The sequence below is a fragment of the Cinclus cinclus genome, chromosome 9, assembly GCF_963662255.1.
Source record: "Cinclus cinclus chromosome 9, bCinCin1.1, whole genome shotgun sequence".
Classification (NCBI taxonomy): domain Eukaryota; kingdom Metazoa; phylum Chordata; class Aves; order Passeriformes; family Cinclidae; genus Cinclus; species Cinclus cinclus.
Window position 1 is genome coordinate 10205474 of NC_085054.1, and position 19730 is coordinate 10225203.

At 39.9% G+C, this 19730-nt stretch overlaps 1 protein-coding gene across 2 annotated transcripts in view; it reads right to left on the reverse strand.

Annotated features, from left to right (window-relative positions):
• The window catches only part of CERS6 (ceramide synthase 6), a 94682-nt gene that overhangs the window by 14297 nt on the left and 60655 nt on the right, over positions 1-19730 (reverse strand). For both annotated transcript variants that reach the window (XM_062498068.1, XM_062498069.1), the window contains exons 5-8: positions 15790-15840; positions 12734-12826; positions 6430-6558; positions 2951-3057 (exon numbers count right to left, since the gene is read on the reverse strand). In XM_062498068.1, the coding sequence (XP_062354052.1) occupies positions 2951-3057; positions 6430-6558; positions 12734-12826; positions 15790-15840 (380 nt within the window). The remainder of the gene's footprint in view (positions 1-2950; positions 3058-6429; positions 6559-12733; positions 12827-15789; positions 15841-19730) is intronic.

A 19730-nucleotide genomic window follows, 5' to 3' on the forward strand; every position in this document is an offset into this window, starting at 1 on the left:
AGGAATACATACATCAAGGCTTTAGTCTGGAAATAAAATGGTCTTAAAAAAATCAAAGATCATACATAACACACTGAAGTATAAGTATATTCAAATAAAAAAATGTATTTTTCATTGATTAAGGGATACGCTGGTTTGGGCTGGCATGGATTTAGTTTTCTTCATGATAGGTAGTACAGGGCTATAATCTGGATTTGTGCTGGAAACAGCGTTGGTAATTCCAGGATTTTTCTGTTCTTGCTGAGTAGCACTCACACAGAGCAAAAGCATTTTCTGCTCCTCACACAGCCCTCAGTGAGCAGAATGGAGGTGCACAAGGAGTTAGACAGGAAGACAGCTGGGCAGCTGCCCCCAGGGATACTCCACACCACATGGTGTTTCCCAGGTCACCATTACACACCGAGCCTGCTGTCCTGGAGGTGGCTGAACACCTGCCAGCCCACAGGAAGTGGTGGATGAAAGCCTTGTTTGGCTTTGCTTGTGTGCACAGCTCTTGCCTTAACCTACTGAACTGTTTTTATCTCAGCTCATGAGTTCTCTCACTTCTACCCTCCTGATTCTCTCCCCATCTCACTGGTGGGAAGTGAGTGGGCAGCTTCGTGGGGCTTTGTTGGCAGCTGGGGTTAAATCATGACAAGGCAGAGGGATCACCAGTCACTCTGGTTGTGACAGGGAGTACACAGCACTGTCAGCTGCTGCATTCCTGTCACTGAAAAATCCCCTGTCTTCTTTACACTCTCCCTTCACGTACTTCTATATTGATAATACCCATTTTGAGTTTTCTCTTTGCTGTGCTAAAAAGTCCCGCCTGTCTCAACCTTTCCTCACGTGAGAGGTGCTCCAGTCCCTTAATCAATCTTGGTGACTATCTGCTGGACTGTCTCCAGTAGCTTTGTACCTCTCTGATACTGGGCAGGCCAAAACTCTGTGCTCTGCATGTGGCCTCACCAGGGCTGGTAGAAAGCAAGAGTCACCTGTCTCAGCCTGCTGCCCACACCCCTCCTAATGCAGCCCAGGGTTCCACCAGCCTTCGTTACCACAAGGGCACAGTGCTGCCTCGTGTTCACCTTGGTGTCCACTGAAATCTCCAGTGCAAGGCTGCTTTCCTGGTGGTCAGCCCCCAGAAAATACTGGTGCAGAGCTCTGCACTGCTTTTGCTGAACTTCTGAGGTTCCTGTTGCCTGTATCTCCAGCCTGTTGAGGTTCCTTCCCTTTGGATGGCAGCGCAAGTCTGTGGTGTATCAGTCATACCTCACAGGTTGGAAACATGAACAAACCTGCACTCTGCCCAATCATCCAGTAATTATGTAATTACAAGCCAGTAATTTCATCATAGAATGTTATCAGGTTGGCCAAGTATGACTTCCCCTTTGCAAACCCATCCAGTCCTCATCTGACTGAACCTTCCCTTAAGCACAGTCATGTACTGCAGTCTCCAGTGGCAGAAATGCACAGCCAAAATTGTGTCCTCCCTCCATTTCTCAATATAAGACAGAAAGCAAGGGAGAGGTGAAATCCTCTGAGCAATAATGCCACCATTTTTCCTATCTGAGATCATAAAACTAGAAAAACTAGCTTATTTCATTTACAGAAATTCAGTGAATGGCCGAGCTGGCTTCAAGGAAGGACTGAGGAAGAGAAGCACAACTGCTTAAGAAAGAAAAAATTGCTCCTTCAAGAAAATAGTGTTTTTAAACATGGAGTTTGTGTGTCTATCCATTTTCATGTTTTGCCACGTTTGTTCACCAACTCTCAGCACAGTAGGGACCAGGTATTATGATAATATCTTTGGAGTCACCAAATGCTAAATGAGACTTCTATGCTGTAGGGTTAAGCAGAGCTTATGACAGCTCCCTAAGGGCATCTTGGTTTTACCCTTTTTGTATTAACAAAACCTCAAAGAGGTATCATTAGAGAGGTTTGGAAAGGAAACTGTAGCAAGGAGGTTGACATTGGCATCTGTAAATCCTCTGCATATCTGAATAAGGATCTTGGTGGTAATATAAATAAATTCTGCAAAGGGTATAGTTTCTGGCATTCTTGGTGCTTCCCAAGAACAAAACTGCCATCATTATCTTCTGATGCAATGAAAGACCACTTTTACTTTCCTAGAAATACAGATATTTGTGCTAGTTCAGTTTACAAGAACGAAAGGATTAAGAATAGAAAAGAGCCAAAGCAAACACCTTCTCTGAGCCCTCCTCATATACAGTGCACAGGTTGTAGAAAAACTTCAATGTATTTTTACAGTGAAGTACATCCATATGTTTCCCAACTAGCCATCTGCCCTCTGGATGCAGAAGATCCTAGCTAAAGACTCAAACATCTCTGTTCAGTCTGTGTACCTACAAGAGAGTGTAAGCACATGCAAGCAGCTCTCTGGGAAGACATGACATTACAGTAAGAGCTGTGTAACTACCTTCTAGACATGTGTTACACAGCTGCCCCCTGGAACCCCAGCTCAAAGGAGAGGTGGAAAAGGAGTAGCCTGCAGTATTGCAATCTGTAATTGCATGGCAATAACATCCTCATACCGATTTCAGCAGGTCACTGTGTTTTTCTTTAAGCTGAAAGTGTTCATGAAGCATGTACTGAAAGCTGTTGAGAATATCCTAGCTTCAAGCTTAGCTGCTGGTTGGTTTTTTTGGTGACTAATACTTTCATTTTCCCCTCGTTTCTTGCCAACACAGCCAGCCACCTGCTAGTCTGAAACTATGCTGTCTCCAACCCACTTCTACCTTAAAACCAGCAGAAGCCCCAGACGTTTCTCATCTTGCACACAGTAAACTAAATGGTACTCTAGCAAATAGGCTATTTCAGCACCTGGTTATGTCTGAAACTCTCTGGTGCTTTGGGAAACAGAGTAATGGCAGTGAATCATGTTCAATTATAACATAGTTATTTCCAAGTCTGTTTCCTAGCGTTTGAGGGAAACAATGTCCTTACTCACCATAAGGGATATATGCCCAGCCTACTGACAATGAAGACAACGGCAAATGTAAGGAACAGAAGGTCACTCAGTTTTTGACACTTGCAATAGTTTGCCATTTTGGCAGCCTGCAAAAGAGAAAGATGTCTTTTTACTTCCATGAGGACAACTGAGTTCTCTTGTACTGTGTATAAGCTGTAAGAAAAAGAAGAAATCAAATTTTTATGAAATCACTAACATTTTCACTGGGCCACTGCACAGTGATTTTGGAACTCCTCTCCACCAAGCAGCTGGAAAATAACCTCTTTGGAAAAAAAAAAGCAAATCAGACTACATAAAACTAGAGTATGTATTTAATTTATTTTCCACTCAGTTTCATTTTTGAGATTCTACAATTTCAGATTCGCAAACCTCTTCTATAACTTTTATTGATCCCCAGTGTGTTTATGGTGTCTTTGTCCCTAAACTTTTTACCTGTTTATCTCTCACCTTTGCATTTTCAGCATCCATCTACCTTCCATGTACCCCATGCTCTCTGATCTTCTAGTAGCAGCTATATATAAACTTTGTCTCAATTCCTCCAGTACACCCCATATACTACATTTTTCTAAAGCATCTCTTCTTCCTTTTCTACCTATACAGAATAGTTTCCACCTGAAAGGTTATACTCCTCCCCCTCAAGTCTTTTTGCAAAGCTCTGTTTTCAGCTTCTGCTTTCTAACTTGTTGCCTTATGCTTCTATTTACATGCTTTTCTCACTTGTCTTCATGCAGTCTTCTGACTCCTTCCCAGTGAAGGACTCACTAATTCATTACTTTTCTCTGAAACTGCTCATTAAAACAATGACCTTCCCAGAAGTTTCTTTACCCTTTTCTCCCTGAAGAAAATGGTATATAGGGAAGGAAGATTGTTTTAAGATGTGTGTGCTGCTTCCACAGTGTTAATCTGTGCAAGCAGTTAATTAATTTAAAATAACATCTGCTTTGAGACAGAGATTGTCCTTCTCCATGCTTTCTGTCAAATGTATCCAAAGAGTCCACTTAAGTCACTGGGAACCCTTTTGTGTCCACTTAAGCCACTGGGAACCCTTTCAAAGCTTCTTTCTGAGGGACCTGCATCCAGCTCCCAATATCCCAGAAGATACTTGTGCAGGGTTTCCAGAGTGCTAAGAATGAGCAAAATTACTTTGCATACAGAATACAATTCTGAATGCAGAATTCAAACTAGAGAAACAGATAATCTGGATGCCAAACCAAACTTGCACTTTTGGATGTTACCCAATTTCTTCAATGTTCCCACTAAAAACTGAACATGAAGAATATTTCTCACTAAAGAAACCAAGTTCGGAAGCTTCCAGAACACAAGGAAAGCCACCAGTGCTGAGAAGAAACCATAACCTTCTTAATCCACCCTATTTTCTAGAGGACGCAAATGAATTTCCCAGCAGTTTGTACTCACAGCCTAGTTTCGAGGAAAAGAGAACACTTTGGTGCCAATATCAAAGCAGAAGGATTACTAATTTCCTTGCTTTTCAGATGATGGAAAATTCAGTCCAGGAATTCTGGATGTATTTCCATGGTGGCAGTCTAAAAAACTGATTTCATAATGCACGAAGCTGATATTACAGTGGCAACTTGTAGTAGTATCATGTCATTTCTCAAAAACAGTACAACTATTGGGACACTGCTTCTCAAATAACAAATTATAATAATTCTACAAATTATAGTGGTAAAGAAAGACTACAAAAAACAGGGGAGTGAATATGTTGTTGTTGGATGGAATTTAGCCACCTAAGACAATAGAACACAATTTTCTGAGTTTAAAAACCATGACTACAACTGAGTAACACAGCACTGCATATTCCTGAAAAATAGTACTATAGTTCTTCTGTACCTCCAGATACTTTAAGACCTGTGGAAAAAATCTTACCTCCAGTATTCCCACCAATGCACACCACATTGTGTAATGAGAATAACAAAAAATGGTGCTTTCAGGCTTTCCAGTGGATGTGTTTCATTATGAAATGGTAGATGGAAAGAGTCTAGTGGCCTCCAGAAGCAGCTTGACATTTTTACAAATATATAATAGGTAACAGAGGTCAGGTGCACAACTGACCCATCATGACAAGATAATTAACCAACTTCTTTCACAGTTTGATAGTTTTCTTCTTCTGCACTGACTTTTCCCCTTAGTAATGCCAGCAGTGTGCAAGAGTTCATCTCCTCTCATAAGGCACCAGTGTTGTGACTCACTGCCCCAGCAGAATTTCCAGTCAAACCAGAATGAAAGAATTGACTAGAAAGACCACTTAAGGATGTGCCCATGAGGAAGCATATCTGGTCAATGTTTGCAACTCCAGTGAGAATACCAGCAATTTCTCTTTGTCTTAGTGAATGGACAGAGGGTAAAGTTTCAGCTAGCCTAGTATGGCTGCTCTCCAGAGTTTTTATAGTTCCACAGGTACTGCACTGGTCTGATCTAGAATAAACATCTTTAAATACTTCTTTCTGGTGGTGAGAAAAGAGGAATGAAGAAAGTTTAGGTGAAGTCACAGCTAGCTATACACATTGCTAAAACAGAAAAATCAAATTGCAAAGATTATTGATCATTTTTATAATGAAAAGTCCACATTCCCTTTTGATTTCTATCTCAGGCAGCATGTGCCTTCTAGATTACAAAATATTAAAAAACAAAACCATATTTAGAGCCCTACTGAATTAGAATTGCAGAATCTTGATTTTGCAATAGGTGACTCACACAGTGAATCTGTATTCTTGCATAACAGGTATCCTTGCAGGTACTCAAATAATTTCAGACAAAATAGTTACTAGCTTTGGAGGAGAGTTCAGAGACAGCCAAATTCCAGCATGACCAGAGCTGTCTAGTAACTGATGCAGATCAAGGATGACAACATCTCTAAGTTGCCACGATGGAAGTTACAGACCATCTTGACTTAAAATAATTTCAATCACCCCTTCTTCTCCAAATATAACTGCTTAATGCTGGTACTGGGATCCAGAGGCACGGGAACCTGGAAAACCAGAGGTCAGCTCACTGACCATGCCCAAATGAGCCACTAAATTGTCCAACACCCTCTGTCCAGCAAAGCAGAGCAGAAACACACCGTGACACCTTGATTCTTTTGGAGACAGGGTTATTGCTCCACACACCATGTCATGGTTTAAGAACCAGGTGACCCACTTCCACCACTTTCCAGATTTTGCAACTTCAGCTTTTGATTTTACCATGTTGCATTTAAAATTTGCAAGTAACCCTCCCTGGCATGCAATGCGTTACCTGTCTCTGCTCTGTACAAGCAACATATCGAGGGATAAACCAGTCTGAAATCAGAAGCATGTGCTGCTACAAGTGCAAGATATTTAAGCAAGGAAATACACTATATTAATCACCATTACTATCTGGAACTGGCTTAGGAAACACTTGTTCTGCATAGCAAAAAGAGTCTACCTGCTGACAGGATGACGTATGAATTATCTCACCTCTAGGACAATATCAGCCGCATCATGGAGACATAAGATCAAGGTTCCCACTCGTGTCAAATTGGTTACATATGAGAAGGTAATCAGGGTGACTGTTACAATGTGATGTGTAAACATGATTCCAAAATCCTAGAGCAGCAGAAGCAAGGAAAAGACACAAAAACCAAAAAAAAAATAATGAAGCAAACTGATATTCTGTACTCATATAAAAAAACGGATGGTGGTTTCTTAATTCCAGCATTATATTTAAGTTATAAAAATATCTACTATGTAAGTGCATTATAAACCCTTCTCTATATTTAATTTAGACTGAATAAAATAATCATTGTATGTTAACCAAATGCAAAAACATTACTGAAAGGCAATGACCACACTTCCCAGTTCACAGTAATTTAACCTAATAAAGTAAACATTTGCAGTTGAAGTTACTTTGAAAAGGCATATGTACATGCAAATCAAATTCCACCATACTTTTTATGCACCAAGTAACATATAGTTATAAAAATATGCATAACCAAGTGCCAAATAATGCACCATTCAGAAGAGAGAAAATAGCTACAAAGGAAAGCTAAACACATTTCCAATGCACTAGGACAACAGACGCCTGCCAAGGACAACTGAGAGAATCCCAGATCCAGGCTTTTATTTGTTTGCTTTTAATCAAGGTGCTTTGTCTTTACACTGTAACAGGGTCAAAAAAAGTCTTCAAGTGAGCTGGTGCACCTCCTCCAAATTGGTTCTAATCCACTGCCTCCCAAACAATGCAGGCTAGCTGGTCTCCAGATCAGTAACTCTCTGGTATTTGGCCAGAAAGTAACTTTTACTGTTGAAAAATCTGGAAGCAGTGAAGCTCCCAGAAGTAAAATCCCATTCCCAGATACTTGTCAGGGAGCAGATAAAACAGAGGGAACAAATTGCCAGCCTGGAGTAGGCTTCCAGACTGATTAATGAGAGAACAGGTCCTGCAGAGATGAGACTCTTCTCAGCAAGGCACCCAGTCAGTCAGAAGTAAGTCGTGTTGCTATTTGAACTACCCGCACAGCTTGGAGAAAGTGATATAAAAACATTTAAGAAAAGATCATAGGCAACATTTAACTGAGAAGTTTCCCTTTGCACCAGATGCAAAATTTGTAGCACAGCTCCCAGCAGAACTAGTGGCTCTCATGCAGAGCTGTCAGAAAGGAGAGAGATGCAGTCAAAAGGAGTAGTTCCTTCAGGCAGCCTGCTCACCTGGAGTATTGGGAGGTGGAATTTGGCTTTCTGATAGCTCTTGTGGGCCAGTCCTGCTGAGCTGTGGTAGTCTTCAGCTAAGTGGCTCACAACAGAGAAGCCGAAACTGTGCCTTTAGAGGGCACCACCTGGTTTGCAAAGGAACTGAAGGTACCTGTGTGGGGCAGGAGGGCACTGTGGAAAGGGCCATGAGCTCCAGCTAACACAGGAGCAGCTCCAGCCCTGACTGCACTGTCTCTTCAGTTCTGAGGAGTGTAACTGCACAGGGCTCCCGCAGCTCTCTTTGGGAATGTAGCAGGGCCCCTGTTTTTAGGGACATGCAGTGCCACTGCCTCTCAGTACCAGCACGTGCCTTCCCTGCAATGCATACCTGGAGTCCATAGAAAAACCTGCAGCTTGAGCAGTCTCACCACCTGAAGAGGGACAGGACCTGTTCCCAGCCTATCACTTACGTTTAATGCTATCAGGGGCTACAAGATCCTATTTCCTACTCCTCAGTAGGCACCACCAGTACCTCCAACACAAAGCTGAGGAAGGATAGGTGAGCAGGGAAGGGGAAAAAAGATAAAATTACTACAAACAGAGACTCATATGCCAGTTTAGTATATACCCAACATTTCTCAGCCAGGTTATCTGGCCCCCAGAAGCATGGAACATAATAAAATACATTCAGCAGTCATATCAAGCCATTGCTTTAAATCAATTTTCTTCAAGCAGACAGAAGAAAAAGACAGTTAAAGGCTGTTTCCCTTTCTGAGTGTCCTCAGGAAAAACAAGGGTATGATATCTCAGTCATTTCAAAAACTACAAGCCCACACATGGTGACCATTTCACCATTTCACAATAATAAAACCAGCAAAGCACCTACCTTATTCCATGGGATTAGAATTAAGCTACTAGTATGGCCCTATGGCCATACTGCAGCCTAGCTCTTCACCTCCTTTACCTGCATGTACTATGGCACTGCTCTTAATTCTCCTTCCACATGCAGTTATGTTAGCACATAAGCAATCCTAATGGGGCAAAAAGTCAAGCAGAAAATCTCCTCTGTTTTCACAGCTGACACATTTATGTCCTACAAGTACTGGATTTCTAGTCCCTCTGGATATTCTTCAAGGCATTCCTGACAATATGGATTATTCCTAAGCAATCCTAATGTTCTTGGGCAGCAGTCTTCTGCATTTTTGCATGAGTCTTAAAGAAATGCTGTCTGGGGAAAAACTTCTGTAGTAATGTTTCATAAAAGAGACAAGTTACTTGACTCTGCCACCCCTGAAACAGAAGTGCTGGACTGACCTATGGAAAACTGATAGAAAAAAGTAGCAATGATATAAATAAGACTGCTTTGTTATTGGGATTGTTTCTTTTCTGTTAGTGACATTACCTTAGGTCATTAATTAATACTATGCTCTGAAGATGCTACCTGTTAGATTTAAGTTAGTTGAGTTAGAGATCAAGGGTAATGAGCACATAGATACAAAGTAGTACCTGTGTTCCCAGCTTACTCCAGCACTTTCACCAATATATAGTGGAAGAGCAGCTGTACAGGAATGGAATTTTTAATGTTGTTTTTTTTTTTATTTAACGCATTTCAAATCATATGTATATTTGTGAAAGGTACATTTATTTACAGAATATTCATAGCCTCCAGTTGTAACTGCTGGAAGATGTCATGTGCCTATGTTAAGAAAATCTGTAGCCAAAAACAGGAGAAAGAACCTATTCTAGACACCATCAGTGGGAAGAACAGAGGGCAGACAGCAGAGAAACCCCATGGGTCTCAACTTGTAGACAAGCCCTCCAGAATAAAGGCCTCTGTCACCCACATTTGCTTAACATGTCACACTCACTGACTGAACTGCCAAGTGGCCATAGACATTAGTGTCACTGAAGGGCAAAATATCATCTTCATGGCTTATATTACAGAGCAACAATTGAAGAGAAAGGTCTGCAAAATAGATGCAATCTAAACTGCTTCCACTGGAACAAACAAAAAAAAAAAATTAATTCTGTGTCTTTCTTTACCAAGAAAAGTCTCTTTGAAGAAAGAAATCTAGTATCCAAATTTAGCAAAATATAGTACAAATTTTCTAGAATCAAAACTTAGTATTCAAGAAAATTAGCAGCTACAGATAATTTTGTTCTTGGAATGAGTGAACTGTCATAAAAAAAAAAAAGCTCCAGGAATTGCCAAATGCTTGGAAATAAGAGGTGTGAATGCACAGAAAGGCCTCCTAGACCTTCTACAAACCTCTCAAAGCACTGAGTAGAAACTTCATACTTTCCTTTAAATGTATCAGTCAAATATTTTTCTATTAAACAACACATCAGGTATCCAGGAAGCAGGTAAATAAGCCTTACTGCTTTTAAGGTTCATCAGGTGCTTGTGAAACTAACAAACTTTCATAATTTTTTTTCAGTGTTTTACAAAACAGTAGCATGAGAAACTGGAAAAACATGGTAAAGCAGCAACTCATACTAGGTTTCAGTCTTTGAAAATGAACACCCCTAAGGGAGAATATCATTACAGGAACATAGTAGATATTTATGAAGCTAAAAGTATGCCATTATAAAACTACAGAAGTTGATACACAGTTCACTGACTTAATACCAATACTAGGTTTGTGCAATGGCCCAGTTTGCTCACACCTCCAGTCAGGCAAAGACAATCTGGTGGAATTTTTAACACCTAAATAAGGACAAACAAGTGTTTGAAAGTAAAAAAAACCCTGGAAGTAATTTTTTAAGTCATCAGTTTGCTACCAGAGAAGAATAGAATGGCGATGGAAAACAGCAAGTACATTGCTCTTGATCTACAGGAAGGAAAAGAGCAGTGCTGGAATTAGGCCAGTGCTGGGGGCTGCTGCTTCCAGCAAGGACACGCTGCACCTCTTCAGACAAACCCAACTGCATGGAGAAAGCACTTGGCTGAATTCCTGCAGTGCACAAGACTGCCCGGGCACTTCTGACCATCCCAGAACACCACACAGCCACTGCTGCTGAATTTAAAGTATCTTAAATGATAACTGAGACTTAGATAAAAATACTCCTTTCACTGTAACATGAGAACATCAACAACTTACTCAGGTTGAGAACTGTTAATCTGCTTCATACATGCCAATTATGAAATATTACAATAGCATCCAATATTAGCTGGCACATTTCCTGCTTCCTGCTAAACAGGTCCCTATTTCATAGGGGCACCATTCCACACATTGCACATTAGAAGGTTTCCACTTTTTTTTTTTTAAATAAGCCTTCTTTTAAAAGAGAACTACAATGGTGTTGCAAGAACTCGTTTCTTTGTCAAGCCTGTACTCCTTTTTGTCAACTATTGTAAGTCTTAGGTACTAACATTTTTCAACTCAGTGGTTCTCCTTGGCAGCTTGCACTCCAAACAGCTTTACTGTGTGACACAGCTGCATTTCTCCAATCTTATCTTCCTTCGTTATCAGTTTTGCTTACACTATGAAAAGAGCTGTCTCCACAGTCCAAACTGCTGAGTGATCTAATAGGTTATTTATAAATATGGCATCTCCACTGTTCCCTGCTGGGTGCTGACAATGAAAGGCTTTTGACTTGCTATCATTGCAGTGCAGATGTTGTGTTCCTGCTCTCTGCTGGACACTGCACGTTCTCAGACACAGCAGGTGCTTGGGACACCACTTGGATCTGGTGCTCTGGGCTCCAGCATCACAAAGCTGTGGCTGGGGTGTTCTTGGCTGCTAGTGATCCATTTCTCCACCTCCATGTCCCATTCTATTTCCACAGCAGGTTGCCCTCAAGTTTTTCTGATAATAAGTCATTTATATATAACTAAGAAACAGACTTGGCCCCTGCAGTGTAATATATTAGTCAATATTACTCTTGATTTAAATTCATCTCCACTATCATATAGCTCTCTTGAGCATTGTTTCTCTCTGTCTTGGTTTGTGAAATGGGGAAGTTTTACTCATTTCAGGGTCAGAATGTTTAGCATCTACAGACAATGCAAGCAAGGGATTTATATGTATTCATTATAAATTGGTTGTTTTATTTATAATTTATCCTCTAATATGGATTTAAATTTTGTGGATGCTTTCTTGAGATTTCTACCTCTGGAATAACCTGGAAATCCAAGTAGAGGAGTGTGTTTCTATATAGGTGGCTCTGACATAGGACTCCCAGGAATACACTGTGGTTCTAAATGACTAATAAGTTTATTCAGGTCATACTGCATCCTTCATTTACTCTTTTCAGTGTTCTGCTCCTGCTAAAATTCTATAAAAAGTAATTTTTCCATTAGCATAGCCAAAAATCATTTATTTAAATGACAGCTGAGGGAAGCCCATAAAGGTATTACAAAATCCTTTCAAATTTTTTTTAAAAATTGATTTTGGAACATTAAAGCCCCTGCAAGAATAGCTCAATGGACTGCTATTACAGAGTAACTGTTGGGCTGCTTGTTGTGCTATGCACTAGGATACTCCTCAGAGGAGAGAACTTGGAATATGGATCAGGCTGCAAATAATTCTGGAAAAATATTTCTATTTGGACAGAGTCCTGTTTTTTTTTCATTAACAACCCTCTAAAAGCAAAGCTCACTTGCATGACTGCAAGGGTAAAAATTAAATATAACATCACTTTTTAATATGAAACGTTTTTGCCGTCCTTTTGTAGAAAAAACAGAAAGTCCTCATAGTTCTCACAAAGTGATACTGTGAATTTATGAGGCAGTCTTGCTCTTTTCTTGGTATTTCATTGTTTTTAACGCTTAGAAGAAACAATAGATCTACCAGATACTACCTGTTCAATTCCATTCAAGTCACTGCATGAAAGCAGAAGGTTCTTTTGGCTTCTGCTATTTGCCCTTCAATATCTTCTCCAGGCTCTTCTTTCCATGTGCAGAAAAACTTCACATTATAATAACAAGGAACAGAGTAAGACAATCCCAGTTTCTCAGTGATTGGTATCTGCAAGAGCTGAACACTAGAAACAACTGTATTTCCAGTTCACTGCACATGTAACACAGGTATTCCTAAAGTAAAGAATGATATGTTAAAGCTTTTAGTACTTTTAGTCTCATTGTTCTTACCTTTCTTTTGACATCAATGAATTGAGAAAACATTAAGGACCAGTAGAATGACAGTTCAACTATGTAGTAGTAATGAAGGTCAGGCATCAGTGGCTGAAAGATGGAGATGAGAAAAAGTTAATAGAGTCTAACTGACATTACAGGCAGCTGTGGTCTATAGGAAACGTGTTAATCACAGGGATTACTGAATTACGCATAAGCATCCTATGTAAAAAAAATGATGTTGCCTCCTTCAGACTTTGATGGCCCTGGAAAAATAAAGCTCCCCAACATATTGTCTTCTAATGTCTTAGCCCTGACAATACTGTAATCCAAAAATTATGATGTTGTTCATTTGGAACCCACAGCAAACTAAATTCTGAGTATTCCTAAGTCTGTTTTGAAAGTTTACTTGAAACAACTTTCTGTATATCAGTAATGTAGGTTTAAAGCACAGCAAAAAAAAATTAAAAAAAAAAACAATGCTAGAGTAGGCTAGAAAAAAGTAATGCTAGTATATAATCTCATCTGCTCATGATGAAAATGTGGGCTTTGAGCAGGGCTCTTTATAATAGAAATGCCAACTTTTGAAGAACTGAACCATTTTTTTGGGACATATTAACATTTTGAAAGAAGAAACTAACATTTATCCAAGCATCTTGCCTGATATACAATGTGGTTACAGAGTTGTTTCAAAGTAAAGGAAATAAAAATAATAATGCACAACCAAAACCAGCCTAGCATAACTTCAAAGAAGGTAACTGGTGGAACACATAACTTCTTTAACCCTCAGCCTAAGAGAGCTATTCCTAGGAGCTACTCTAATTTCCATGCAAATGTGCCTCCGTGATAGTCATGTCTTCCATGGCAGTGACAGACAGAGACTCTGGCAAAGGAGAAGATCCTGAGGGCATCTCCCAAGGGATTAGATAAATCATCTCTAGAGCAGATTGCACTGGCAATTTCAGTTGCACCTTTTATTCCCATTCCCTTTTGCAGACAAGTTCTTTGCAGCTGAAAGCCAGTCCTTGGATTCCCAGGAAATGCTCCATGGATGTTATTTTAATACAGACGTACGCTTATGCTTTGTGAAAAATGTGGAACTCAAAAATCCATCCTTTAAAGCCATTTCTTGGGCCAATATAACCCTTTCCTGAGTCAGAGAGACTGCCAACAAACTTTTAATTATGTGTAATTTAAAAAGGGAAAGAAAATTAGAGCTTGCAATGAACTGCGACTATTATACTCATTATTGTAAGGGAACTCACTAGGGAAAATTTCTTGTGAAAAATGAAGATGGTCAGCTGCTTTATTAGCAACAGCATTAGTATTTCTAAAGCCATACATAATGATAGTGTAAGGCAATTCTAAAGATGTTACTGACTCCTTTGATGCCTTAATTTTTAGCTTCCATATTTCTCAGATTCTGCACTGCCTTGGTGTGGGACTCTGAACCTCATATTAAGTGTTAGCAAGTTCTCTTCACATGGCAGTTAGACAAAATAATCCTTTTCCAACCCAAGAACCAAGGACAACACTTGCAGCCTCGGGCCTAAAAAGCATAAACAATGGCAAGTTGAGGGGAGCGAGCCAGAAGGATGGGACTTCACAACCTGAAGCTGTAATTGGACAATTGACCCCAATCTGTGGATGGACCAAAATATACAAGTGTGAAAACTCATGACCAGGATCCATCTTGTCTCCATCTTGGATCCATCTTAGGTGTAGCCATGGGCGGGCTCTTGTGCATCCCAAGGTGTATCCTTTGAAGGCCTCTCAATAAATACCTACTTTAATCCTTTAATTCTGGCTAGCTTCTGTTCCAGGTCAGCCTCTAAAGGCACCACCTTCTTGGATCAATAGTGTGTTTTACCTAGTTCAAGTGTAAGGTTCCAGTTCTCTATGGACTTAACCTTAATAGGTTAACCTACGCTTACAGCTGTGTTGCCACCTAAATGATCCATTTGACTGTATCCACAAAAAAGTCCAGCTGGATTTCTGCAGTGCATTGTTGAGTACTTTACAAAGGAGTCATAGCAAACAAAAGGTTAGACATTTGATACAGTTATGGAAAAAAACAACAGAACAAATTGAAAACCCAGTACTTAGGCCCAGTCAGCACCCAGTAGACATTTTTATCTTTGAGACAATGATTTTCATAATGACTTTATTTTGATAATTTGCTTTATGTTGGACCCTCAGCACTACTAGAATGATATTAGATATAGTAATTTTAGCTCCCACACACTAAAAGTTGTAACCAACTTTTTAAATGACCTTGATCTTTTCCTAAGTCTGGGAAGTGTATATTCTTCAATCAGTAAGCTTCATGGTCTTCTATTTTCAGTCAACCTCTTATTGCATATAATAACACAAAAAAAGTAGGAAATGGGACTGAGAGGCATCAGTGACTGCAGCTATATCAATCAAAGAAACAGGTATACCTAAAGTTTCTCAGGGATTGAATTTTAGCACTTCCCCCATTCAGTTTCTGCTGCTGCTTCCCTAATGTTCAGTTCACCCTCCAGTCTCTGTCTGGGTGAAATTTAAGTCATTATTTCTTCTGAGGCTACATGACCAAATTCCTTCAACCTTTCTTGAATCAATATTTCTACTGAACTGTCTCCACTGAACTATTTACAACAGAGACACAACCGTCAAGAACCGAACATCCGAACACAGATCCGTTCAGTCTCTGTTCTGTTAAGGGCTGTTGACTGTCACAAGGATTTATGTGTCTTTCAGACAATACTCTTCTGCACACTTTCCAGTCAGGCAATTTTTTCACCCCTTCCCTGCTCTTTAGTGAAGGAAAAAAAAATACCCTAGACAGGTTAAATTTCTTAGACTGCAAACTCTTCTCTGGAGCTTTTAGAATTCAATGTGTGGAATTCAGGTGTGACAGCTATGTTCATCTTTCCCATCTTGAACTCAAGCAAAATGGGAAGAATCTAGAAATGTTCTAAAATGCTGAGTGGCCCATTCACACAAACATACTGGCATAAAGCTCCACCATAATAAAAACTGAGCTCTGCAGAAGTATCACTCTTGTTTTTAGACAGCACTGTAACTTTTACCTGATATGGATACCCACTCCAGCACTGCCTGGTATTCCAGAGCCAGGGTGTCTGAAAGAAAGAAAAAGCAAAACAAAGGTCTGTACACATCACTTTGTGCTATGTTAAGTGTATATATTTAATACTAATGAAAGAAAAAATATAAGAACAGTTTAAATTTGCATTTTTTGATAGAGGCTATGAAAACTGAATAGAACAAGGGGACTTCTCAGAGTTTCACAGCATGAATTAGAGCAACTCACCTGTTTTTGTTGGTACCCCATGACCTCACTTTTGCAGGAATACAGACTGAAAGTAACCAGTTCATGCTTGGATGGTCAGATCTCACACTATATTCTCAATAGCACAGGAAATTTTGACCTCAGCATGCTTAAATGTTTTAAAGCAGATTCCTTGCACGGGCCATTATATATAGGCATTCTCCATATAGGATCCATGCTTGATCTTTACATAGCCTTATCTCCTCTGTATTTGGGTATAAAATGGGCAGAATATCATTTGTAAATCTCCTGGATTAAGGCAGCGCATAGCACACACTTACAGCACTAAATGCTTCCCCTAGATCTCAGTTTTTCAAATAAATCCTCACTGCCTGAGAGAAGGGATGTTCTCGTTTCCACCAACAGGTGGAGCAGCTCAGCTCAGGCAAATCATCACACTAAACTCCAAAACACAACGGGTGAGCATCAAAGCAAGAAAACGGACACTAGGAAGAATGTTAAAGCCCCAGGCTGAGAATCAGGCTAGGTAGGAATGATTTCTGAATATGCCTTTTAATGAAAAAGAAGATAAAATAAAATTTTCACACCCATACTCCCAGTGCTCCTGTAATGTAAAGAATAATTCCTACAGTAACCTGAAAGGTATGCTGACATTTGAAGTAACAGAAGCCCTAGAGTTTATGGTGCATCTCTCTCAAGGATGCTGTAAGAATGATTCAAGTCCATCCAAATTTAGTTAGAATAGTTAGAAGAATCTTCTTCATGGAACCAATTAATTGGTTCAAATATCTCCACAGTATTTACTCTGCTATACAAGTTCCCCTCATTTCATGCAATTAAAAATAAGTCTTTGGAAACAGCCACAGAACCTCTGCAAGACAATATAAAGAATCTAAAATATTTCTCTCTGACAGCTGCCTAAATTAGATCCATACAAATATTCTAGGATAATTCATAGTTTTAGCCAGGTTTGAAAAGCTGTAACTGTCTTTCATATCATATTCAACAAAAGATAAGAGATGCTTCCTACCCAATTATTTTGCTGCCTAAATTACAGGTTCTAGCAAAAAATGCATATTTTTCTCTTTTAAATATTATGACATCTTAAGGCTTCTTCATAGAGATGCTTGCTGCAGGAACTACAGGCACAGAGGTTTATGTGCAATTAAAATGCTGATTGCTAAATAAAATAGGTCTTACTTGATGAACCTATAACCACAAAGCCCTAAAGGGTATCACAAATGACAAATGTAATGCATTCATTAAGCCTCAAAGACCAATACAGCAGAACATATGCCACTTCTGAGCCACATAAGGCTCAGAAAGCCATGCTGCCATCTCAGACAAAATGCTTCTGAGTAGCTGTTTGGAAACCTAATGGATCCTCTGCGGGCAAGAGTGCTTAAAATAGCAGGGCTCCCACACCACCTTCTTACCATTCTTTCCTCCCCAGCCTCTCCTCCCCTTGATTTGCCTTGGCATCTCTGAGTTGCTCTTAACAGCTTTAGCAGCAGGGCACTGTGGTTATGCTTGTCCTGGAGGGCTTGAGGGAAGAGGTAGAAGAAGAGCTTGGTTTAAGCATAGCCTTCCTTTCTGACCTCCACAATGAGCCTTAGACTGCACTCAACACCTACATGTAAAACAGGATTATAGCTGGACTAAGAAGCATCTTGCTTAGTCCTCTGTGAACCTCAGAACTGTGGAATACTCTGTAGAGAAAGAGAATTCTTCAGGAAGCAACAACCAAAAAAAAGCTCACGCAGTCTGCAGTGTGAGACCTAAACCCTTCAGTGAGAGGTGGATTAATCATTAGGGATCTAAGACTGACATGCCAGGGCTCAAGTGAGTCCCTTGTGTGCTCATAGGACATGTCTGCAAACTTCCTCACAACAGGCAAGTTCACGGTGAAATAGAGCACAGCTCTGCCTCAAAGTCCCATGATGGATGAGAAGGAAAGGTCAGTGACTTGGCTCCACAACAGATCCTTTTTTGATGAACATAAAAGCATGCTTCTGTTTTTGCTGCCTGCTGAATACCCACTACTTTCATTTTACTTCTTATTCTTGGTATATAATGGCTGAGGAAGGGAAGGACACGAGGGGATTGGAGAAGAGAAGAAATGCAAAGATCCTGACAACAAAAAGCCCCCCCTCCTTAAGCTGGAACAGAATGCCATAAACTTAATACCAATTATGCCAGGCACAGAGCAGTAGCCCTACAATGCTGACACCCTGTCTTACAGAAAATAAACGAGTTCAGATGGAAACTGAAGCTTTACCACACTTAGGAGCAGTGCCAAATGAATGCATTATCAGTGACAGAGGATGTAAGCAGCTGTTTAATCTGTTGAGATTTACGTATTAAGGAACAAATCACCATAATTCCCTTACAGGAATATCTGTTAAAAACTCCATCAAATCTCTCTCCAACTCTCTGATTAAATAGAGTAATTTTAAGGAATTCCTTCAGAAATAAAACTTCTCTTGAGACAAGGGAATGACTGAGGATTTCGTAAAAAAAACCCTTCCAAAATTATCTATGATGTTGGCATGCTTAGCCAGAAGCCTTGGGTTGTTTTGTATCCATTGCCTCATTCACCTATCTCTATAGAAAGTATCTAATTGGCCCCTGGCTTTCTTAAAGCACTAAGAAGGGAAATCTCCAGGTCTTGCTCAAAATGCTGCTATTATCTAATACATGAAAGGTTAGTTTTGACAGCAAATGGAGGGGAGAAAAAGAAACAGTACAATGAAACTCTTCCCATTTTTGAGTATCATAAAGAGCTGTTATGCACCTGATTTAGCCATGACCATGTAGACATCGTGTAGCCCCCAAAGGGGTTCTTCCAAAATTCTTAGCTAAGTAAGAAAAATCTGACTTTTCCACCAAATAAAGAAATGCAGCTGCTGTTTTTACCAGAATCCAGCATGTAAAAATCCAGGAACATCATGACAAAACCCCCACATTTCACTAGAGCAAATTTACATTCAAAACACTTTTCAGATCAAAATAAGACATCCTTAATCCAACACCAAAAGATTTTAAGTTGCTTTTGAAATGAGAGAGTTTTTTTAACCAGTAAAACAAAACCAGCACAATACAGAGCATTCACTGTGTACACGTTTGCTACTCTGCCAAGATTTTTATCTGGCTTGGTTAATGTGTTTGAATACAATTTCGTATAATTTGTCTCTGACAGTTACAAGTAACATTAAGTAGAATGGAAATTAGCACTACTAATTGCAGTCAAGATAATACATACTTTGAGCAAAGCCCTACTGACCTCATTTTTGGGGGGCTGATATAGGCAAAGATGTCAAAGATGTCTCATTCGTACTTACGTTCATCAAGTTACAGCAGGTCCTGGCTCTTCATGGAAACAAGTGGTACAAAATAAGGCCAGAAGTTTTCCTCTTCATTCACTTAGCCCCAAAAATGCTGTGTGCAATTTGCTCTTACCCCAGGAGCAAACATTCACTGTGACCCACGTGTACAGTGTGTACACACCCATACTCCTTTCCTCAGCAGCAGCTGCCTCCTCCCAGCACAGGCAGATCAGCAGCTCCTGCTCACATGGGCAGACCCCTTGGTGTATCCTGAGTTCTACACCTCATCTACCCAAAAGTGCAACTGCAACAGCAGAGGAGGAGACTAGCAACTTTCAGTTCACTGCAAAATACAGTAACATTTAACACTTTTCACGCATTTTTTATTATCCAG